This window comes from Rhinatrema bivittatum, chromosome 2, assembly GCF_901001135.1.
Source record: "Rhinatrema bivittatum chromosome 2, aRhiBiv1.1, whole genome shotgun sequence".
Taxonomy (NCBI): Eukaryota; Metazoa; Chordata; class Amphibia; order Gymnophiona; family Rhinatrematidae; genus Rhinatrema; species Rhinatrema bivittatum.
Window position 1 is genome coordinate 224279003 of NC_042616.1, and position 25192 is coordinate 224304194.

Sequence of the window (25192 nt, forward strand, 5' to 3'; positions counted from 1 at the left end):
ACCTAAGGGCCCACTATCCAGTTCTATCATAACAGAACATAACAGATTGCTAACTCCATGGACCCGGCTCAGTTCTCAGTCTTACAGGCCATCCCTGGCCTGGCCCAACGGATTTCGGAGCAACAGAGGTCTCTAGATACTTTGGCTACCGCCTTTAACCAGCTGAACTCCAGACTGAGTACTTCTCCTACTTCTGACGAGAATGCATCAACCCCGGTGGTTACTGGGCATACTATAGTTCCTTTGCCAGCCCCTACTCGTTTCTCAGGAGACTCCCTGTTGTGTAGGGGCTTTATAAATCAGTGCTGTATGCTAGGGATGTGAATCGTTTTTCAACGATTTAAATTATCGTCCGATAATTTTAAAATCGTCTTAAATCGTTAAAGAACACGATACAATAGGAATTCTAACGATTTATCGTTAAAAAAATCGTTAAACGGGTTAGTGCGCACTAACCGGGAGTTAGTGCGCACTAACCATTGTTAGTGCGCACTAACAGAAAATGATACAAATTGACACTTTTCAGGTGACTTAAGGTCAGTTTAGGAATGAATATGTATTCCTATTGGCTGGCTGCCCTCTTATTTATTGGTTACCAAGGTTCCCACTGAGGTGATGGTTGGGGGGATGGGAAATGGAAATGCACTAAATGAAATCGAAACTCACTAAGAGTAACAGAAAATGATACAAATTGACACTTTCCATGTCAGTAAAGGTCAGTTAGGAATGAATATGTATTCCTATTGGCTGGCTGCCCTCTTATCTATTGATGTTACCAAGGTTTCCACTGAGGTGATGGTTGGGGGGATGGGAAATGGAAATGCACTAAATGGAAATGGAAACTCACTAAGAGTAACAGAAAATGATACAAATTAACACTTTTCAGGTCAGTTAGGAATGAATATGTAGTCCTATTGGCTGGCTGCCCTCTTATTTATTGATGTTACCAAGGTTCCCACTGAGGTGATGGTTGGGGGGATGGGAAATGGAAACAGTTGGTAGCTTGACAAAAAAAGTAATGTGATCAGTCAATGTGACTAGAACTTGTGCCCTATCCCCGATACCGGGAGTGTTGTGATCTTCCTGCATGCAGTGCCATATCCCTGATACCAGAGGTGTTGTGATCTTCCTGCACGCAGTGCCCTATCCCTGATACCAGGAGTGTTATGATCTTCCTGCACACAGTGCCCTATCCCTGATACCGGGAGTGTTGTGATCTTCCTGCACACAGTGCCATATCCCTGATACCGGGAGTGTTGTGATCTTCCTGCACACAGTGCCATATCCCTGATACTGGGAGTGTTGTGATCTTCCTGCACACAGTGCCCTAACCCTGATACCGGGAGTGTTGTGATCTTCCTGCACGCAGTGCCCTAACCCTGATACCGGGGGTGTTGTGATCTTCCTGCACACAGTGCCCTAACCCTGATACCAGGGGTGTTGTGATCTTCCTGCACGCAGTGCCCTATCCCTAATACCAGGGGTGTTGTGATCTTCCTGCACACAGTGCCATATCCCTGATACTGGGAGTGTTGTGATCTTCCTGCACACAGTGCCCTAACCCTGATACCGGGAGTGTTGTGATCTTCCTGCATGCAGTGCCCTAACCCTGATACCGGGGGTGTTGTGATCTTCCTGCACACAGTGCTCTAACCCTGATACCGGGAGTAACTCCCGTTAGTGCGCACTAATCGGAAAAACGGATTTTTTAACTAAAAAATCGTGCCAAACACGATTTTCTTCTCCTGCCAGACGATTTCGATCGTTAAGACGATCGGGCACACGATTCACATCCCTACTGTATGCACTTTGCTCTACAACCAGCATACTTCCTTTCTGCTGTTACCAATACAATGTATATCCTGTCATTGTTGGATGGAAAAGCCCTGGCCTGGGCTTCACCTCTGTGGGAACACAATGACCCAGTTCTTAATGACTTGCCTGGGTTTCTGTCTCTCTTCAAGTCATATCCCACTCCCATATCCCATATCCCACTCCCAGACTACATGATCGAGTTCAAGACCCTGTCTTCTGAACTTCTTTGGGATTCAGGTTGCTTAAGAGGTATATTCCTGGAAGGCCTCAACTCCTGTATAAAAGATGAACTTGCTGCACGTGAGTTGCCTGACACTTTAAGCTCACTTATTGACCTTGCTGGACGTATTGATCGCCGTATACGAGAGCACTCTATGGACGTAAAACTCTGGACTGTGTCTAATATTCCCGCTCCTCGGGGTATCTTGCTGTACAATAAAACCTCTTGCCTCTCTTGTCCATCACTGCTGAGACCCCACCTGTTGTGGTGAGTCCCCACAGGGCTCCTCCCTGTGGGTGGAGTCAGCTCTCACCACGACCTAATGGCCCACTATCCAGTTCTATCATAACAGAACATAACATCTGCAAAGAATGATGAATCCAGGCCTTAGTGTGCTGAAAATTAGGGCAGACTTATGCACTTACATTTATACCTGTTCTGGATTTGGCTGTTTTTTAAAATGATTTCTGCTGATTATATTGTTTAATTATTTTCTGACTGTATTTTGTAAGTTTTGTACATCTGATGTTTTTGTATTCTTATGTGTATTTGTGTATTTATATTTTATGAATGGGTGGGAAATATATATTCTAAATAAATGAATAAATAAATAAACAAACAAACCAAGCCAGAAAATGGATTTATTCACAACAAAAAAATCGGACATCATTTAATGCAGTGTCATCGACAAAGAAACCACCATAAGGTTCAATTTTAGTTTCTATGCCACAGATTCCGCCTTTTGTACATTCGTTACTCCATCCACCATAGTCACCAAAATTACCACCAACTCCCTCAATGATAGCACCAGAACTACAGCGAAATCTGATATTGTTAGCTGCTGTATCATCAATGGCACCTTGTGGAGACTCAACTTTCAGCTGAAAGGATTTTAGGACTCCTGTTGGGCACCAGGTCACTCGTGTCCAATCCCCAAATCTGTAAAAAAAATGACAAAATAATTTTAAAATATATATTTCTATATTGATGAAATACCTAATGATACCTTCATGAAATAATATGAAAAGTATCTATTGTAATCCGACCCTTTCAAATAGTGCAGAGTTCTGTTGCTAGAATTGTAACCAGAGTACCACTTCATGAGCATTTTACTCTGATGTTATATTCTTTGCATTGGCTTCCCATGTTGTACCATTCTCAATATAAGGCACTATCTATTATATACAACCTGCTCAATAATGATTAATCACTTTGGATGAGCACAACTTTGTAATTTTACAAATCTCCTAAGCAGTTGTGCTCTGCAACTAAGAACCTAATGGAAATACACACTGTCAAACTGGCTAGACTTGATCTTACAGAAATTGTGCTATAACAATGGCTGGACCTATATTGTGGAACTCTAAACCTGAACTGTGGCATAGTGCTTCTTCTCTGAAAGTCTTCAAAACATTTTTTAAAACATACCTTGTTTTCTTGGCTTTCAAAAATTACATAGTCTATACGCAGTGAATTTTTGCCTCTTTGTGAGGTTTGTATTGCTTATATTGTCTTTTACCTGTTTTAATTATCTATGTACATTTGTGAACTTCCTTGAACATACATGCAATGTGTGGTATATAAATTTTTAAAAATAAATAAGTATTCTTAAGTTTCCCTGTTTACAATGTTGTTAATAGAGATGTGAATCGGAACCGGAATCGGTTCGGATTCCGGTTCCGATTCACGTGGTTTTTTTTTCATCGGGCCCGATCGCGGTTTTGTTTATTGGCTGCACCCGAGCCGATAAACAAAAAACCCACCCGACCCTTTAAAATTAATACTTTAGCTTCCCCCACCCTCCCGACCCCCCCCCCCCAAAACTTTTTACAGGTACCTGATGGTCCAGTGGGGGTCCCTGGAGCAATCTCCCGCTCCCGGGCCGTTGGCTGCCACTAATCAAAAAGGCGCCGATGGCCCTTTGCCCTTACCATGTGACAGGATATCCGTGCCATTGGCCAGACCCTGTCACATGGTAGGAGCACTGGATGGCCTGTGCCATCTTGTGCTCCTACCATGTGACAGGAGCTGACCAATGGCACCGGTAGCCCCTGTGACATAGTAAGGGCAAAGGCTATCGGCGCCATTTTGATTACTGGCAGCCGATGGCCCGAGTGCAGGAGATCGCTCCCGGACCCCCGCTGGACCACCAGGGGCTTTTGGCAAGTCTTGGGGGACCCTCCTGACTCCCACAAGACTTGCCAAAAGTCCAGCGGGGGTCCAGGAGCGACCTCCTGCACTCGGACAATCGGCTGCCAGTATTCAAAATTCAACCCATTTCAATCTTGTTTCTGCCCTTTCCAATCTTGTTTCTGCCCTTGCCAAAGTTCTTAATGATCTCTTTGTAGCCAAAGCCAAAGGCCACTAGTCAATCCTCATTCTTCTTGACACATCTGCTGCTTTTGGTACTGTTAATCGCCATCTACTCTTTTACATTCTGTTCTCACATGTATTCCAGGACTCTCTTCTATCTTAGTTCCTCTCTTACCTTGCCCATTGCACCTTTAGTGCATTTTTTTGGTGCACTGCTATCTATTATTTATTGGTATCCCCAAGGATTCTTTTGTGGATCCTGTTCTCTTTTCTCTTTATACTTATTCGCTTGGGGCCAGATCTTAAAATCTCCATGCGGGTGTAGATTTGTTCACGCAACCTGGCGCGAACAAATCTATGGCTGATTTTATAACATGCGCGCGCTACCGCACGCATGTTATAAAATCCGGGCTCGTCGCGCGCAAGGGAGTGCATACATGTGCACCTTGCGTGCGTAAAGCCCGAGGGGAGCCCCGATGGCTTTCTCCGTTCCCTCCAAGGCCGCTCCAAAATTGGAGCGGCCTTGGAAGGAACTTTTTTCTGGCCCCCCCCACCTTCCCCTCCCTTCCCCTACCTAACCCACCCCCCATCCTAATTAAATACCCCCCTACCTTTGCTCCAAAAGTTACGCCTGCCCGAGGCAGGCATAACTTGCACGGCCAGCACGCTGTGCCGGAGCACTCAACCCTGCCCCTGGACCACCCCGGACCACCGCCACCCCCGGCCATGCCCCCAGCCCACCGCCATGCCCCCAGCCATGCCCCCGGCCCGCCCCTTTTTCGAAGTCCCAGGGCATACGTGCATCCCGGGGCTTGTGCGCGCCACCAAGCCTATGCAAAATAGGTTCGGCGCACGCAGGGGTAGGTTTTGAAGTATGTACCCTTTGAAAATCTACCCCTTGGTGTTCTGATTTCTTCCTATGGCTTTTAGTACCATCTTTATACAGATGACTCTTAAGGATATGCTTTCATTTGAAATGAAACATAAAATTTCAACTGATTTCACTGTTTGTTTTGAAAACAATATTTTGCTCAGTTTTTGTTTTATTTTGTTAAAAAAATAACATTGGCAGGCATAGCCAGCCCTAGAGACTCCCCCCTTCCTATGAAATAAACATATTTCTGCTCCCCCAAAAAGCACCCATATTCAGTACTCTCCCCGGACTTCCCACCAGCTCACCTTACCTCTTACACTTTCCGCACAATTTAATGGGGCAGGAGCAATTCATAGTTGCTCCTACCATACTGCTGCTAGTTTTCAAAATTGTGCCAGCAGATTCTGCCATACAGCAAAATGGCACAGACTTCAGGTTGGCCAATGCCATTTTGAAAACTAATAGCAGCAGGGCAGGGGTGATTAGGGATATTTCTGTCCCATTTAAACCCATGGATTGGGTATGAGGTAAATGGAGGAATTTTTATTTTAAATTTTGGCTGCATGAGGAGGAAGTGGGGACCAGATCTGACAGATTTTCTTGCCCTTTTGATTTTCATTTCTTTCTTTTTGTGTTTTGTCTTTGACTTCTCTTTCTTCTTTTCTGCACATATCCAAAACATTACTAAAACATGTTGCTTGTTTCTTTCTCTATTACATCAATTAAATCTACCCCTTCCATGCTGAACACACTGCCAAGATTCTTATGTACGCTCTCATTTCTTCCTGCTTGGATCACTGTAACCTCCTTCTCAAAAGTTTCATCTTGCATTGAAATGATCATCTTACCCCTCTTCTTATGGCATTCCATTGGCTCCTCATCTATATATGCATTCAGTTCAAATGCCTTCTCATCTACAAGTGCATGCAAGCTGCAGTTCCACACTACCTCTCCTTCTCCTTTATCCTTCCTCATGCTTACTGTCTGTCAGACAAGCTGCCCTTATCTGTACCTTTACCTCCATTGCTTATTCCAGAATCTGTACTTTTGCTCTTGCAATTCCTTATATCTTGAACAGTATAGGCACAATATAGGCCAGAAATCTGAGTTAGGTCAAAAGTAATTTTCTCTGAACCAAACTAACATGGAAAAGCAGAAAAGACTTTGGATTTTCTTTAAGACTGGAAAATGCAGAAAAACAAAGTAATAAACTTTATTTGACAAGACCCCAAAGACTGTTTTCCTCTGGCCTTGCTCGAAACAAAGAACACAGATTGGGCATTGCTTATCTTCAAGCATTCCTAAGACTTATGCGGTCATCTAGGCCAAGATAAGTTTTCACTTCTCCAAAAAAAAGAAGAATTCAGAAATTCAAAAGCTGTCCTTGGTCCTCATGAATATGTATATATTATGCCTGTTTACATCCTATAAAAGTAAGTAAATGTTGAGCTGCAAGGACCTTAAGGATAAACAGAACCATCATCCAGAGTCTGCCATCATCCAGGCCCTGCCAGCAATGGACATACTCTTGAGAGCAGCCCTGCCACTGCTGGTAGTCAAACAGAAACTGCCTGCAAGATGGCGGAGAGATAAGACGTATGTGAGCGTCTCTTCCAACTTACCTTAATTCTTTCCCAGATGCCACTTTCGGGCCGCAAAAAGAGAGCTAGGGAGCGGCTAGCTCTGGAGTCCTCCTTGGTTCCCACGGTCATTGACCCAATGGATGCTCACCTATGCTGGGAAGCAGAATGCCCAGCAATAAGCTCGCTGGACGACATTCAGAGGGAAGAAGAGTCCAAAGCCGTCCCTGAGCAATTAATTCTATCCTCGTTGGAAGATAGACTCCTTCCCAAGAATCCAGCACAGAGACGTGCCGGTCAGATTCGGAAGGAACCGGAGGCACTGGAACTGAGTGCTCATAGGGAGGCTCTTCCAGAGCACGAATCGATGGAGGGAAGGGTCTCAGTGCAACACCAACTGAGTCGGGAGATGGGAACAGTTTCACAATAGCAGCACAGCAACTGCAAAGAAGGGAGATGCCTGAACGAATTTCTAGAGACTCGGAAGAAACAGGTTTTATCTGCGAACTGGTAAGGCCCTCAACTTTTACTCTTGAGACTATATGGGAAGCAATAAGGGAGACTAATAATAACATATCTCGTCAAAAAACAACTAACACTGCTAATAATGTGGAAAGACTGGAAGCTAGAATGGAAATTGTTGAAAATGAAGTGGCTGGAACTACTCAAAAGATACAACCCTTTGAGGTAAAATTAGAAAGTATGAATGATATACAACTTAGCATTATTAAGGAAAATCAATTACTTCATCAGAGAATAGAGAATTTGGATAATCAGACGAGGGCAAGGAATTTGAGATGTATTAATTTCCCCAAAGTGCCCTATATGACTCCAAAGGAACTTTGGAGAAAATACATGATGGAAATCTCAAAAAAACAGAAGAAACGCTCCCAATTACCTCAAAAGTTTACAATATTTCACCAAGGAAGAAAACTGGAATTGATCCTGACAATTTTCAAATCTTAGCACCCAGGGAAATTCCCAATTTGGATATATCAGCAGTCCTTGAGCAGTCAGAGGAGAATATTGCCACACCGTCTACCTTAATTGTAGTGTTTTTGTTGGAATCTGATAGGAAGTAGATTTTTAAAAAATATTTCTCCCATCATACTGAACTATTCCTTGGCTGCAGAGTCCAGATTTTTCCCGACCTTTCGAGAGTGACGCAGAAGAGGCGTCAGCAATTTCTTCTTTTGAAATCTCAGATTTTTGTTGAAATTCCCCTGTAAATGCCTGATTAAGTTCCAGGGCAATTCCTTTTTGTTTATTTAGCCCTCTCAATTAATATCCTTTATAACTAGTAAGAAAAATAATGTGTTGTCCTCTTCTCCAGCAATTTGAATGTGTACTTCTAAAAGTGTAACTAATCTATCATAATTGTTATACTACTACCCCTTTATCATAAAGTTGTTTAAATTCTGAATTCCTTAGATTGTGTAAATCTTGGATCCTTGTTTGAGGGCTTAATTATATGCTTTGTAGCTAATAACAATAGATCTCCCTTAAAAAATTATTATGTTTTTCTCTTTTCCTATGTTAATACTTAATTCATAGGGGGATAAATATTTTTTCTATTGTGGTTTTTATATTGAATGTTAAAAAGCTATGAAGTATGTATTTCAATTCAAGTGATTCTTGATATTATTGTAAAATTAATAAATAGAAAATAAATTCAGAAACTGCCTATATTCCTATTTGACTTTGAAGTCATTGTATCTGACACCGTTTTTCTGTGGTCAAGGAGCACTAAACTGAGGAAAATTAGAAAAAAAGTGCAGCTGCAAAGGTTAAGAGTGTACAACAGGAGTGGACATTGTTAAAAAAAATACCATCTTAGAAGCACAGTCCAGATGTATTCCACGCATTAAGAAAGGTGGAAGGAAGGTCAAATGATTGCCTGTGTGGTTAAAAAGTGAGGTGAAAGAGGCTATTTTAAGCAAAAGACCTTTCTTCAAAAATTGGAAGAAGGATCCATCTGAAGAAAACAGATAAGCATTGGCAAGTTAAATGTAAAACATTGATAAGAAGGCTAAAAAAGAATTTGAAAAGAAGTTGGCTATAGAGGCTCATAATAATAAAAACTTTTATTATTTATTTATTTATTTATTTATTTATTTTTAATTTTTATATACCGACATTCTTACATCCGATGTAAATCATACCGGTTTACATTAAACAGAATAGCAGGAAATAAAAATATATCCGAAGCAGAAAACCTGAGAGGGAGTCGGTTGGACTATTAGATGATCGAGGGGTTAAAAGGGCACTTAGGGAAGATAAGATAATTGCAGAAAGACTAAATTAATTCTTTGCTTCGGATATTGGGGAAATGGAATGGCTCCACTATAAGGAAAGGCTAAAGAGGATAGGACTGCTCAGCTTGTAGAAGAGACGATTGAGGGAGGATATGATAGATGTCTACAAAATAATAAAAAGACTTGAATGGGTAAATGGGAAACAATTATTTACTCTTTCGGATAATGTAAGGACTAGGGGGCACTCTATGAAGTAAGTAGCACATTTAAAAGAAATTGAAGACCACTCTTTTTCACTCAACGCGCAATTAAGCTCTGGAATTCGTTGCCAGAGGATGTGGTTAAGGAAGCTAGTATAGCTGGGTTTAAAAAAAGGTTGGATAGGATCCTGGAGAAGTTCATAAACTGCTTTTAATTTATAGGGAATAGCCACTGCTTGTTGCTGGCATTAATAGCATGGGATTTATTTAATTTGTGGGTACTTGCCAGATCCTGTGACTTGGATTAGCTACTACTGGAGACAGAATACTAGGCATGAGGGACCCATGGTCTGACCCAGTATGGGTCTTATGTAAAATTAGTCCTGTGTTCTTATGTAAAATTAGTCCTGAGTAATTTGGGGTTCTTATTTGTGTTCTTATGTAAAATTAGATCTGAGTAATTTGGGGTTAGTTAGCTATTAGAATTTGAGTATTAATAAAGGCTGTGCAGGTTTACAATTGATTGATCTGCTGTGCCAGTTTAAAAACTGTGAGAAATTATCCAACTGTTTAAATTTCTAAATCAAACACTATATATATTATACATGTAATATAAGTAAAATAAATTAATTCTTTAACTGATTAAAAAAAAAAATCACCAATACAGAAATTACTGAATCTTGACAAAATCCAGGAAAAGATTCTTATTCAAAATGGAACTGATGAGGAAAAACCTCCCTCAAGATATACATTCTTGGGGATTTGTAGTTTTATTTTCTCTACAATAGCTTTCCTGATGTGGTGTGTCTTCCTGATGTGGTATGTCTTGCTCTCTCATTTTGGCTGTATTTAGGTCCTACCCTAAAACCCATCGTTTTACTATTGTTTTTAAATCCAAAGTCCCTGACTCTTCCAAATTTTAACCTTCTCACTTTAAACATGTTTGCTATAATAAGTGATTACTAATAATTAGTCTTGCCTGTGTGCCTCAACTAGACTGTAAGCTCCATGGAGAAGGGACTGTCTTTTATGTGTATTTGCCCTGTGCATTCAGCCCTGCGCTGAATGCACCTAGTATTGCTATTTATTTATTTAGTTTGCAAAGTTGTAGCCTGCTAATCTGCAGACCTCAGCGTGTAACTAGAATTACATACATAATAAAAACACAGTAACTTGCAAACAGTACAAAACCCAATACAATACCTAGACTAAACAAACAAAAAACAGATTTAAAAAATCTTAAATACAACAGCAAAAATTGCTAGTCATCAACCATAGAAATGTTAAGTTAGCAGTGACAACATATAATATGAAAGTTAATTTGTTTCATAACTTGGATATCTTTGTGTTAATTATGACAATAAAAATAGCACTTACTCTATATCAGGGGTCAGGAACCTTTTTGGCTGAGAGAGCCATAAACGCCACATATTTTAAAATGTAATTCCATGAGAGCCATACAATATGTTTAAAACTAAATACAAGTAAATGTGTGCATTTTATGTAAGATCACACTTTTAAAGTACAATAAGTCTCTGAAAATATTACACCAGGCCTTAAGACACCAATACATCTCCTATTAGGAAAACGGACCAAGTCAGGCTGCTATAGAGTCCTACACAGAAACTACACGCCAGCAGAAAACCTCACCTGAATCACGTGCTGTCCCTCACCTAACATAGAATAAAGAGACCAAAACGCATAACAAGAAGCATGCAGACAAAAACTGAATTGGAAACTGCAACAAGCCAGAGTCTCTGTATGCAGTGTAACAAAGGAAAAAAGAAACATCACACATCCTTATAAAACAAATCAAGAAATATAAAATCATCAGCAGTAAAACTGTACTAACAAAAAGAACATATTTCGAAACAGCTGATGAGTGGAATATCCAATAATTAAAAACTCATATAAAACATTTCCAGATACCAACAAAATATTTCAAAATAGCAGACACAAAGATCCAGTAATGAAAAATAATAAGGATACAAAAATTTTTTTGCTCTGCATACCTGGGAACGTTTGATATCCAGGTGTCCTGAGATTGTTCTGAATTAGCAGGAGGTGGGGTGGTTTGCTTGGAACTTTCTCCTCTCTCAGTCACATACCAGCGCTCTCTCTCACACTGGCTCTCAATGACACACCTATACACACATGCTCTCAGTCACTCACATATACAAATGTTTTTTCTCTCTCACTTATATAGGCTCTTAATTACACATTTACACACATGCTGTCTATCTTTTCACGCTTACACACACACAGGCTTTCAATCACATAAATACATGCTGTCTTTTTCTCTCACACACAGACTCTCATTCACATGCTTACAAACATGTCCTCTCTTTCTCTCATTTACACACAGGCTCTCAATCACATACTCACATGCTCCCTCACCTAAATCAGCTCTCAATCACACACATACACACATGGTCTCTCTCTCTCATTTAAACACAGGCTCTCAATCACATACTCACATGCTCCCTCACCTAAATCAGCTCTCAATCACACAGACACACATGGTCTCTCTCTCTCATTTAAACACAGGCTCTCAATCACATACTCACATGCTCCATCACCTAAACCAGCTGTCAATCAGACACAGACACACATGATCTCTCTCTTACTTATACACACAGGCTCTTAATCATACATACACATGATCTCTCTCACACACAAAGGATCTCAATCATACACACATACTCTTTCAAACAAACAGGTTTTCAATTACAACTTACACATACAGGTTCCCAATGGTAAACTTACATTCATGCTCTCTCTCTCACAGGCAGGATCTCAATCACAGACATACTCTCTTTCACATATACAGGCTCTCAATCATTCACATACATGCAATCTCTCACTCACACACACAGGATCTCAAACACACATGCTTGCTCGCTCATTCATTCACTCTCTCTCTCCCCCCCCCCCCCCCGGGAACTCGCGGCAGCAGCAGCCACCTCCCAACGCTAACCTCCTTCATTTTCAGCCCTCGCGGAGGCGAAGGCGGAGTCCCATCGGCCGCGGTTGAAGATTTTCATTTTCCTCCGAGCCGCGCTGCAGTCTTCTTCCCATCGGACACTAGCGTGCCTGCGCGGGTCTTCCCGCGCAGGCACCCGATGCTCTCCACTTCCTCTTCCGGGCCGCGGGAAGAAGAGAGCACCGGCGTGCTCTCTTCTTCCCGCGGCCCGGAAGAGGAAGTGGAGAGCATCGGGTGCCTGCGCGGGAAGACCCGCGCAGGCACCCGATGACTCCAGCGCTGGCACCCGGCTGACACCCGATGACTCCCGCGCAGGCACCCGTTTGACTCCAGTCGGCGTGCTCTCTTCTCCTCCCCCCCGCGGCCCGGAAGAGGAAGTGGTGAGCATCGGGTGCCTGCGCGGAAGAAGAGACCACGCTAGTGTGGTCTCTTCTTCCCGCGCAGGCACCCGATGCTCTCCACTTCCTCTTCCGGGCCGCGGGGGGGGGGGGAGAAGAGAGCACGCCGGTGCTGCTGACTCCAGCTGTCCTGCCGCGTTCCGCCCGGGCTGACAGCATTTTAAGCCCGGGCGGCGGAGGACCGGGGAGCAGCTGGGTCAGCGGGGAACCGCGAAGTATGGCGACACTTGTCTGCGAGCCAGATGCAGCCCTCAAAAGAGCCATATCTGGCTCGCGAGCCATGGGTTCCCGACCCCTGCTCTATATGATTCAAGATATAAGCACCTGACACTACAGAAATAATACATATTAATAAACTTAGCACATCAAAGTAGCAACAGAAAAGGTTGTGAAAAATAAACCAAACAGATACTGAGTTACAGGGAGTGCATCACAAATACACATAAATAATTGTGACCTTGAGTGGAGTTACTTCACCTGAGAGGTTTCGCTGTGCTGTGACTTACCTGCCATGCTTTGATTGGCTAGCTGTTCTTACACTGTGATTGGTCGGCTCTATTCGCACCAAAAGACGACTATAGCATTTAAATTTGCATCACAATGTATTTATGATGCACTCCCTGTAACTCGGTATCTTTTCAGTGATAAGGTATGTTTCATTTGATTGTGAAAATATTATGTTAGCATCTTTTGTTGTTGGCTCTACCCTTTACCTTTTCCGATCCTGTTTGAAACTGTGTGTATTTTTTTGTTGCAGAACACTTGATTTTACGGTGTCCCTCCCGACGCAGCCAGTGTGCGAAACACGGGGTCCTGTGTTGGGGGACCCCTACCTTGTATTGAAATAATATTTGAAATAAGAACAGTGGAGTTGCCAGATGATTACATATTAAAAGTTTTGGATCGAATAAATTTAGTCTGCACTTCTCTTTGTTTAAATATATATAGAAACATAGAAATGATGGCAGAAAAAGACCAAATGGTCCATCCAGTCTGCCCAGCAAGCCTATGGTAGCACCAGCCAAGCCATACAGGTCTCCCCAATAATACAAGTTACCCCCATACTTAGTTTCCCAAACCATTAAAGTCAGGACCCTTGTTGGTTCCTGTTTGAGTCCATTTCCTCATTAACTCTTGCTGTTTGTAGCACAGAGCAATGTTGAGTTACATCCCTTATTATTGGTTAAGGGTAGTAATAGCTACATCAACAAGCCACCCCCATGCTTTTCTGTTTTCTCAGACCTTAGAATTAATGTCCTTGTTGGTTGCTGTCCAAAAATAATTCCCCTTTTCCTTTTTCTCCCCTACTTTTAAGCAGAGAAGAATAGTGAGTTGCATCAACAGTATGAAGGCTTGTTAGTTAAGGGTAGTAACTGTCACACCAGCAAGTTACTCCCATGTGTGCTTTTCTTTATTTCCATCCTGTAGCCTTTAGGGATCCATAGGGGCGGATTTTAAGAGCCCTGCTCGCCTAAATCCGGGCGGATTTAGGCGAGCAGGGCCCTGCGCGCCGGTGCGCCTATTTTACATAGGCCTACCGGTGCGCGCAGAGCCCCGGGACTCGCGTAAGTCCCGGGGTTTTCTGAGGGGGGTGTGTCGGGGGCGGGCCCGGTCGGCGCGGCGTTTTGGGGGCGTGTCACCAGCGTTTTGGGGGCGGGCCTGGGGGCGTGGTTACGGCCAGGGGCAGTCCGGGGCGTGGCCGCGCCCTCCGTACCCGCCCCCAGGTCGCATCCCGGCGCGCAAGCGGCCTGCTGGCGCGCGGGGATTTACGTCTCCCTCCGGGAGGCGTAAATCCCCCGACAAAGGCGCCTGATGCGCCAGCAAAAGTACACCAATTCGCGCGGTTTGAAAATCTACCCCATAGTGTTTATCCCATGACCCTTCAAAATCTTTCACTGTTTTTATTTATTTATTTGTTGATTTTATATACCGACATTCGTCGGAACATCATGCCGGTTTACATTGTAACTGATTAACAAAAGAGTGAAAATACAATAAACAGGGAGGGGGGAGAAGGAGCAGCGAAAGAAAGTAAAGCAAAGACAGCAGTAGGAATGATGGGGAAAGAGAGGAGAAGAATAGGAACATTTGAACATTTGAGGCATATAAATTAACTAGAGGCGATATATATACAAGTTAGATAATGTACTAGATCATTGCTGGCAGGGACTGGGAGGGGTAGGGGGGAGGGAGGGGGGAGGTAAGGAGGAGGTGAGAGGGGGAAAATATATTCCTTTATTTAAAGAATTTGCTAGGGCCGGGGAGTGGAGAGAGAGAGGAAGCTGAGGGGAGGGAGGGAAGGCATTCCAGGCATCCACCACCCATTCTGTGAAGAAATATTTCCTGACATTGGTTCTGAATTGTCCTCCTTGAAGTTTCATTTCTTGACCCCTAGTTCTACTGATTTCTTTCCAACTGAGATGGTTTGTAGAATGTGCATCATTAAAACCGTTCAGGTATCTGAAGGTCTGTATCATATCTGCCCTGCACCTCCTCTCCTCCAGAGTAAACATATTTAGTAGGGGTGTGCATTCGTTTTGACCGCATATGTAAAACGCAACGTTTTTTGTTTTTTTAACTTAAAAAAGTGATGAGGCGAAAACGATCGCGATTTCCAACTTATTCAACATAGCTATGTTGAATAAGTTGGAAATCGCGATCGCTGATCCTAAATAAAAATTTAAACCCCTCACCCTCCTTAATCCCCCACCCAAGACTTACCAAAACTCCCGGGGAGTCAGGACGCCATTCCTGTATTCCTTTGCGAGGAGCACGTGACGTCGGCGTCACGTCGGAGTGACGCGGGCGTCACGTGATTCACCGCGCGTCCGCTCCGGGACCCTCGTTGGACCCAAACGGAACTTTTGGCCAGCTTGGGGGGGTCAGGAGGCCCCCCCAAGCTGGCTCCTCCTGGGGGGACTCCGGCTTCCAGGGTGAATCTCCAAAAGTCCCAGCGGCTGGACTCCTAAGGGCTCCTCCCGGGGGAGTGCCGGTCTCCAGGGTGAAGACTCGTCAATCACCAGGGCCCAACGTCATCCGTCTTTCCTCTGGTTACCGAGTCCTTGGTCGCATAGGACTCCACCTTAGTCCAGTATCGCAGCTTGCTCCGAGTTCCCCGAACCGCCTCCCGGTTGGGACACTTGCTGTGGTCTTCTACAGCACTCCATCCTCTGTTCCAACCGGCCCAAGGGTCCATGAACACAACACCTTCTAAAACACTATTGGGCATCCAGTCTTTCTCCCTGAATGCATCCTTCTAGCTAAAACACAGTCATGCCCCCAACCCATCCTCTGAAATAATGTCAGGCCTCTAGTACACCTCATCTGAACCCATTCCTACTTCCAAACAAAATACATCTTCTCAGATGCCCCCCCCACCCCAATCTCCCACCAGCATCCAATTCATCCCTGGAATAAAGCTTCTGATTCTTTATCAGCAGGGAGTTAATTTCCTTCCTGCTGGAAGTGGTACCAAAATGAAAATGGCACCATTGACACTCCAACCCAAATGCCAAAGCATGTGCTAGGGAAATCAATCAACCTGATTTTGTTCCCTTTCTTGCCTTTGAGCATTAAGGAGATTAGGATGCTGTGGCAAGATCTCTGGGTAACTGTGTTTTCTCTCTGGTTGGAAGCATCAAGATTGTTCTTGATGAGGGAGAAAAGGCTAACCTGAAGTCTTACCCAGTGCAGCCACCACAGCGGGATAAGGGGCTGATTGACAAGTTTGTCAATACCAGAGGTCAGCATCCTAAAGATAATACCTCCATCGACAGGGAGTTGACCTTAGAGCATGAGCTATCTCTAAGCTTCGGCGGCAGGAATCCTCCACTGCCTCCAGAATCAAGTGCTGTTTCTCTGCCTCTCTCCCGAGTGTGGCCAAGAAAGAAAGTGAGTCAGGATTTGGCTGTCCATGCAGGGGGTGAGATTGAGGGCACTTCAGGTCTCTGAGCAAGGGAACCTGAAACTAACATCTACTATGGATATTCAGCTATTTGAAACATTTTCCTCTCAGGATTTCACTGCAGGTAGCTGCATAGAAGGGGAAATGTATTCCTTTCCTTGTGTTTTAGTGATGAGTGTCCCTATGGCAATGGTGTCTGGAAGTGCCAACAGTTTGAGTAGCTCTGGGAAGAAAATTATACTGGAGGACATCTGGACTGTGGTCACTAGGATGGAAGGTGTTAGAGCTTCTGGATTTCAGGGATTTTCAGTTGACCATTGGTGGAGCCCAAGAGTAGCTGCAGGCAGCATTTCTTTTAACTGCTGACATTTGTAGTGATAACTACAGACACCACTGTAGTATTGGCAGCTGCAAGAAGTCAGCACTGTCTGCAGCCTGGAGCTCCCCTTAGAATCAATGGATTGCTAATGTAAAATCCCCAATAACCAGAGCCCTAGATTAGATGCAGTATTACTCTACTCCTGAAAGAATACTGCACCAAAAGCTTAAAAATTTTGCATCTTTGAGTAAGAATCATTTTCTGTGTTGAAGTTTAAATTAATTACTACTCAAAGACAGTGATTACATTTTATTATTTTGATAAATATAGTATGCAGAATTTTAAAATATGATGGACAGAATTTTTTATTTTTTTGTGCAGAATTTTAAAATTTTGTGTGCAGAATTTCCCCTGGAATAGTAACTATATCAAGTTCAGAAAAGCATTAAAAACCTGTTGTTTTAAACAGACATTTGACTCTGACTAGATATGGGTTTTTCCAGTCTTTTAGAATTGTTAACTCTGATTTATTGTTTTAGGTTTATATTTTGTTATTTCTTTATATTTTATTTTATATATTGTATTTGGTTGCTATTTTTATGAATATCTATATTTTATTATATGTATGTACTTTAATGTGTAAATCACTTAGATTACTTTTTTCTGAAGGGCATATATTAAACTATTAAACTAAACTAAATTAATAGTCTGAGAAGAACTGGCATTTAGATTGTATTTTAAATATAAAAAAAATTCCTTTTCTGGTCTGTCTGTAAATATCTACCCTGATGTGGCAAGATCTATGAAGTTGTGTAGGAAAGCTTTTCTTCAGTTGTGGCAGTGTTTGTGCTAGATGCCACTTTATTTACATATTTACCTGATTTGTTATGTTTTTCCTTATTATTATACTGCATCTTGGGGGTTATCCTGGTTTACTTATGTTGCAAATTTAATTATTGAAATTAATAAATATAAAGTGAAAAAATGAGGAAAACTAATCATGATCAAAGAATAGATAAAATGTGTGCTTATAAATACTTTTAGATTTACCTGAGTACTTCAAAGACAAATCAGTTCTTAGGTTAACCACTTCCTGATGGTAATTAAGAAATAACCTCCATCGTACACAAGTTCCCCAAGGAACATCAGGATATACAGTATCATAAATTTGTAATCAATGTTCTTATGTTCATAGAGTGCTGTTGCAACAATGCAAGTGTGCAACATTTAAGATGACTGAAAATGCTGCCAAATGTGAGGTTATCGTAAAATGAAAAATGAAAAATCAGCACATTCAAGATAAATCTGCATGCAATAAATCTATAGTTCTGTATAACGCTTGGCTAACTTTTCCAGCACTTGATGACCCATGCTGTCTACTTGCTTTAAAATATATTTTAGTGATGAAAGAAAGACTGGAAAATTATGCTCTATATAAGGAAGATGTGCTAAGGTATTTGATTTGAAATCCTGCAGATACATTAAGCAAAGTGTCTTGACAGGCTCTTTCAAATGACATACTGTATGTTTACATCACAAAAAGTAATTTTTTTGTAATATTTTAAAAGAATATGTAAACCATTACGATGGCGAAACCGAATGACGGTATACAAAACCCTTTAAATAAATAATAAATAAATAATCATAAATCTCCCAGTAAAATATAGTCACTGCTCAGAGCTGGTTCAGAGCAAATATTCAAAAATGCTGAAAATCATGTATGATATCCTGCTATTAGCTCTGTATTTTTGTAATGTGCCAAAAATTAAAATACTCAGAGGATAACTTTCAAACAACTGTGTGCAGCAGCACATACTGTGTGCAGCAGCACATACGTGTATGTGGCCATATGTATTTTACTATATTATTTTGTAACATGTGCATATCACATATATGCTTATTATAAAATAAGCGCATATGAGAAAAAGCACAAAGACAAGCAATGAATTGAAACCACATATTTCAATGCATTGACCATGTGTACTTTATTCACATGTTTAAAAAAATATACATGTATATATTTTATGCATGAAAGTAAACTAAGGCTTACTTGTGTACGTTCCAATTTACACACATATGTTGGCCAATTATAAAATGTGCGTTCATCGAGGAAATTAACCAATTTGTCAATTAGTTTACCATTTCGCCCAGATCTTCTCTAGGTCATCAAGACATTCCTGGTTCTTCAGTTTGAACTCCCCCTAGTCTACCCAGATCTCCCACCCAGTCAGTAGTACACAATAAACACACTTAATATAATTTACACTAGATAATTAGGAGGTGTATGTATATGTGTCTTTTAAAATAGCAACATATGCGTATAACTATTGGCCCTGCCCTGGAATGCCCCAGACTGCCCCATTTTTACATATATGTATGTGTGCACAAAAGTGAAAAACATGTATATTTTGGAGGTTTATAAAATGGCAAATACATAAGTAGAGGCTACTTATATGCATATATGCTAATTTTTACACATGTAATGTTTTGAAAATTCACCTTTTAGAAAATAAATTATTAAACTTACTGCTCAGTGCCAGATTCAACAGTGTAGACAACGCCCTTAGTACTTGTACAAAATAAACGGATCCCATTAATTGAGGTGTCATCATCAGCTGATCCATAGCGCTCTACCTAAATAAATACAAAGATCAAGAAGTGGTGAATATTAGCATTAAACTGTAGTTCCATAAACAATATAATAATAGATAATAATGTTTAACATCTAGCAGGTACCTTTAAACCAAATCCAATAGCATATGAGCCTTCAGGGCACATATCAGACCAAACCCAGCTTCCCCAAGGTCCGCCATTAACAACATTTATAGTACTATAATATTGCCTGTTTGAGAAAGTGCCATTGGCCCTGATTTCTACATCACCAAAGACAGATGGGAAAAATAGTATTATAGCAGATAGGAAAATGGGAATGGCCTGCATCTTCTCTACAGGGCTGTTAAATGCAGTTTAAGCTATTTATACATATGCCACATGGTATTTATATGTCTCAATAATCAAATTAAAATAAAAAATGAGTTCAAGATTAGCACTCAAAGTAGAAAATAAATATCATATGTTTACATAAAAAAAGTAGATATGCTCTGTGGAAAGTTTGTATTTGCCAACTGCTTTCTTCATATAATTGATTAGTTTTCAAGTTCAAACTTATTGTTATTTTAATACTTGTTCTGTTATAGCACTCACTACCTTTATTTTTTAATAACAATATATGTTCAGTAACATGCACTTTGAAATTGTTGCATTCCTGTATTTGTTTGTGTCAGTGCTACCACAACTCATGATTTACCACCTCCTGAAGGTCTGGGGAAAACTAATGTGGCTTTTATTAATTTAAAAGTTTGTTTCCCTAAGACTTGTCTTATAGATAGTTTTTAGCAGTCTTAAATAAGCGCCAGAGGCACTGAACCATTCACCTTGCTTACCACCAAAATTGTGTGAGTTAACACAAAACTAAGAAACTCCCACAAGGCATGTTATCTTACAGCAACCAACATATTTGTGCCAGACTTGCACCAAAACAAACAGAAATGAGTCCAAGTAGCTACCAGAGGCTGTCGAGTATTGTAGGGATATTGTGTTGGATCAAGAAGCATACTTCTTTATATGATTAAACACATAACAACACAACTGCAATGGTCTATAGTAGATAAGTAGAAGTAGTAGATTTAGCAACTATAGGCCTGGATTCTCTAAGGTCCTTAGATTCTCTAAGGTCCTCTAAGGACCTTAGAGAATCCAGCGGTAACAGGGGGTGGGGGGTCCTGAAATAACCAGCAGCGATCCCATTTCCTCGATGGGATCGCTGCCGGTTTTCGCGCTGTATAACTACACCATAAAAGTGTAGTTATTCGGCGCGAAACTGGTGGCTATAAGAAATCTTACCTTTCACCGCCAGCGATGTGTCTGCAGCGTCAGCCCCGGTGCCATCCCGACTCCTCCTCTTCCGGGGCCGACTCCGCCCCGAGCTAGCTATCACATGTGAAACGTCCCTTTTTGCGTGCGATAGCGTTAGAGAATGACCCCCATAGTCTTGTAAGCAAAAAGACTGGTAGAAACTGAGCAGTCCCAGAGTATCTAGAGTTCTTGTTGGATTTTAGCTCACAGACATCATAGATTAACTTTATTTTGTTCTCTGTTGGGTGGATACGAGATGCATCAATATAATAACTCAAGAAAGTGATACTTGCAGCTCTTATCTCACATTTGTACTTTTTGGTTTATATGCATGGTTTATATGCATGATACCTCAAAATAGGACGGAACTCTAAAGTTGTCAGCTAATTGAATAAGCTATTCTTTGTAAACCTTTACTGTCAACTATATTCTTTGCAAATCATCACCATCTATTGTATTAACATACCATGATGCATGCAAATTACCTGTAATATAATGCCTCCTAACCTATAACATGTTTTAATTCGACTAACCATAAACTATGTAATCCACTTTGAAGTGGGTGACCAGCTAAGAAAGGTAGAATAAAGATATGACATTAAATTAATATATCCTCAGAAGGTCCCATAATGAGGACATCAGTGAACTATAATTCCAAAAAGCAGTGTTTCAGTGATATACTGGAATATTCTTGGGACACTAGAAATTCCAAACTGAAAATGCTTAAAATGCCCTAATGAGAAATCATAGACTGTGCATCCACAACATTCTCATTAACATTTAATAGTTGATATGCTTGATCATAGTAAGATCAGGAGGGAACTGCCCCCAGGGGGCGGATCACTGGAGGAGACAGAGGCTAGGATGAGCTTCACCACTGGAAGTCTGAGGTCCCCATTGGAGGAGCCCATAGGGACCTGGGCCGCTTGGACTTAGGTGGGCCTCGCAGGGTCTCCTGGAAGAGTAGAAGTCCGGCATGCTCACAGACACAGGGAGAGCGCGGTCGGGTTCGAGGCTAGAGGTCCAATGGAAGAAGGAGTACTAGAACAGTGTAGGTGATGACAAGGCAAGAAACAGAGCCAGAGGTCAGTCCGTGGAGTGGTCAACAAGGCAGAGGTCAGGTACCGGAGATCAGACAAGGTCACAGGCAGGCTGAAGTCAGGAGGTAGGTAGCAGGCAGGTCAAGGAACAAGCTGAGGTCTTGAAGCAGGCGGCAGGCAGGCAGGCAGGTCAAGGAACAAGCTGAGGTCAGTACAGTTCAGAGGTACTACCTGGGGAGACGTTCAGATGACCACAGGAACAGGACGAGCAGGAACTAGGATGCAGGAACAAGGCAGGAACAGAACTGGAACAGAAGGATCCTGGAACGAGACTAGGAACAAGACAAGCGCAGGAACAAATGCAGAGGCATACAAGCTGCATACAAGCTGACCCGATTGCCAAGGCAAGGAAGCACTATCAGGGACTTCCTTATATCGGGGGATCAATCAGGGCACGCCGCAGAGCTGAGGCCCGGCCTTGGCCCTACAATAGGCCGGGCGGTCCACACACGTGCGCGCATAGGGGCGTGGCTAGTATCGGTGAGGACACCGAACCTCGGCGTGAGGACTGGCACGTAGTGGAAGGCCCGGCGACTGCCACTGCGGGACACCGGGGCCTAGAGGAGCTGGCAACCACTGCTAGGGAAGCCGACCCGGGACCTACCATGGAACCGTGAAGGTGAGCAGGTCTGTGCACGGGGCAGCCATGGATGGGGCGCATAACAATTACATTGTCTATACCAGCGATTCTCAACCGGTGTGTCGCGACACACTAGTGTGTCGCCAAGCACTGGCTGGTGTGTCGCGTGCTCCCGGTCTCTCCCACTGCTCTTTCTTCCCTGCTGCCGTTGCCGCCGGGCTATCAGAACGTTCAAGCCCAGTGGGAATGGCAGCGATGGTAGAAGAAGCTGTGGCACCTGCGGCTGGCCTTTTCTTCTTCCCGCGCTTGCCCCCCCCCGTGACCCGGAACAGGAAGTGATACGCGGTGCGCGGGAAGGAGAAAGACCGTGCCGCGTGATAAAGTAGCAGCGGTGGCAGCAGCATCGGCCCCCGAGCAATTGAAGCAGTCGGTAATCGAGAAAGTAGACAGCAGCATGAGCCTCCCGCGGCCGATGGGATTCTTCTTTCTTGGCCTGCGGGGGCTGGAGGAGGCTGCTGCAGCTACCATTTCGGGGGGGGGGGGGGAGGAGGAGGAAGTGAATGAGAGAAAGAGAGAGAAGCAGCCAGCCAGCTTCTGTGTGAGAGAATGTATTTGATTGAGAGCATGTGTGTGATTGAGAGAAACTGGTCAGAGAGCTGATGTATGTGTATATGTGAGAGACAATGAAAGTGACTGCTCAAGGAGATGACTGATATGTATGTGAGAGTGTGAGACAGTCAGGGATGTGACTGATGTCTGTGTGTGTGTGTGTGAGAAAAAGCATGGAAGTGAGAAATCTGGGTATGTGAGAAAGCATGGGAGTAGGGATGTGAATCGTTTTCCATATCGTCTTAACGATAGAAATCGTGTGGCAGGGCAAGAAAATCGTCTTAGGCACGATTTTTTAGTTAAAAAATCGTTAAAAATCGTTTTTTCCGATTAGTGCGCACTAACTGGGAGTTAGTGCGCACTAACTGAAAATGATACAATTTGACACTTTTCAGGTCAGTTAAGGTCAGTTTAGGAATGAATATGTATTCCTATTGGCTGCCCTCTTATTTATTCATGTTACCAAGTTTCCTACTGACAGTATATGGGGGATGGGAAATGGAAACAGTTGGTAGCTTGACAAAACAAGTAATGTGATCAGTCAATGTGACTAGAACTTGTGCCCTAACCCTGATACCAGGGGTATTGTGATCTTCCTGCACACAGTGCCCTATCCCTATTAATACCAGGAGTGTTGTGATCTTCCTGCACACAGTGCCCTATCCCTAATACCAGGGGTGTTGTGATCTTCCTGCACACAGTGCCCTATTCCTGATACTGGGGGTGTTGTGATCTTCCTGCACACAGTGCCCTATTCCTGATACCGGGGGTGTTGTGATCTTCTTGCACACATCCCGATATCAGGGATAGGGCACTGCATGCAGGAAGATCACAACACTCCTGGTATTAATAGGGATAGGGCACTGCATGCAGGAAGATCACAACACTCCTGGTATTAATAGGGATAGGGCACTGCATGCAGGAAGATCACAACACCCCTGGTATCAGGGATAGGGCACTGTGTGCAGGAAGATCACAATACCCCGGAGGAGTGAGGGTCAGGCAGCTCCGCCCTGTCTGTGAAGCCAGCCTCTCACTAGTAATGCAGGGAGGGAGCTGTCTCAGACTTCACCATCCTCCCCCCCCCCCTTACCCACACACCATTCACTAGCTGGGACATGGGGGAAGTCAGGAGTGAGGGTCAGGCAGCTCCCCCCTGTCTGTGAAGCCAGCCTCTCACTAGTAATGCAGGGAGGGAGCTGTCTCAGACTTCACCATCCACCCCCCCCCCCCTCACCCACACACCATTCACTAGCTGGGACATGGGGGAAGTCAGGAGTGAGGGACAGGCAGCTCCCCCCTGTCTGTGAAGCCAGCCTCTCACTAGTAATGCAGGGAGGGAGCTGTCTCAGACTTCACCATCCTCCCCCCCCCCTCACCCCACACACCATTCACTAGCTGGGACATGGGGGAAGTCAGGAGTGAGGGTCAGGCAGCTCCCCCCTGTCTGTGAAGCCAGCCTCTCACTAGTAATGCAGGGAGGGAGCTGTCTCAGACTTCACCATCCTCCCCCCCCCCCCTCACCCACACACCATTCACTAGCTGGGACATGGGGGAAGTCAGGAGTGAGGGTCAGGCAGCTCCCCCCTGTCTGCGAAGCCAGCCTCTCACTAGTAATGCAGGGAGGGAGCTGTCTCAGACTTCACCATCCTCCCCCCCCCCCCCTCACCCACACACCATTCACTAGCTGGGACATGGGGGAAGTCAGGAGTGAGGGTCAGGCAGCTCCCCCCTGTCTGTGAAGCCAGCCTCTCACTAGTAATGCAGGGAGGGAGCTGTCTCAGACTTCACCATCCACCCCCCCCCCTCACCCACACACCATTCACTAGCTGGGACATGGGGGAAGTCAGGAGTGAGGGACAGGCAGCTCCCCCCTGTCTGTGAAGCCAGCCTCTCACTAGTAATGCAGGGAGGGAGCTGTCTCAGACTTCACCATCCTCCCCCCCCCCCCTCACCCACACACCATTCACTAGCTGGGACATGGGGGAAGTCAGGAGTGAGGGTCAGGCAGCTCCCCCCTGTCTGTGAAGCCAGCCTCTCACTAGTAATGCAGGGAGGGAGCTGTCTCAGACTTCACCATCCTCCCCCCCCCCTCACCCACACACCATTCACTAGCTGGGACATGGG

At 43.5% G+C, this 25192-nt stretch overlaps 2 protein-coding genes across 12 annotated transcripts in view; one reads left to right on the top strand and one right to left on the bottom strand.

The window, feature by feature from the left end:
• The window catches only part of GALNT15 (polypeptide N-acetylgalactosaminyltransferase 15), a 129880-nt gene that overhangs the window by 94809 nt on the left and 9879 nt on the right, over nucleotides 1-25192 (top strand). The gene's annotated exons all lie outside the window — the stretch shown is intronic.
• Nucleotides 2660-19683, bottom strand: VMO1 (vitelline membrane outer layer 1 homolog). The gene is made up of 3 exons (XM_029589232.1): nucleotides 19598-19683; nucleotides 19389-19495; nucleotides 2660-2974 (listed from the first exon to the last, which is right to left on the bottom strand). Exons 1-3 carry the CDS (start codon nucleotides 19637-19639, stop codon nucleotides 2677-2679), a joined length of 447 nt encoding a protein of 148 aa, XP_029445092.1. The 5' UTR covers nucleotides 19640-19683; the 3' UTR covers nucleotides 2660-2676.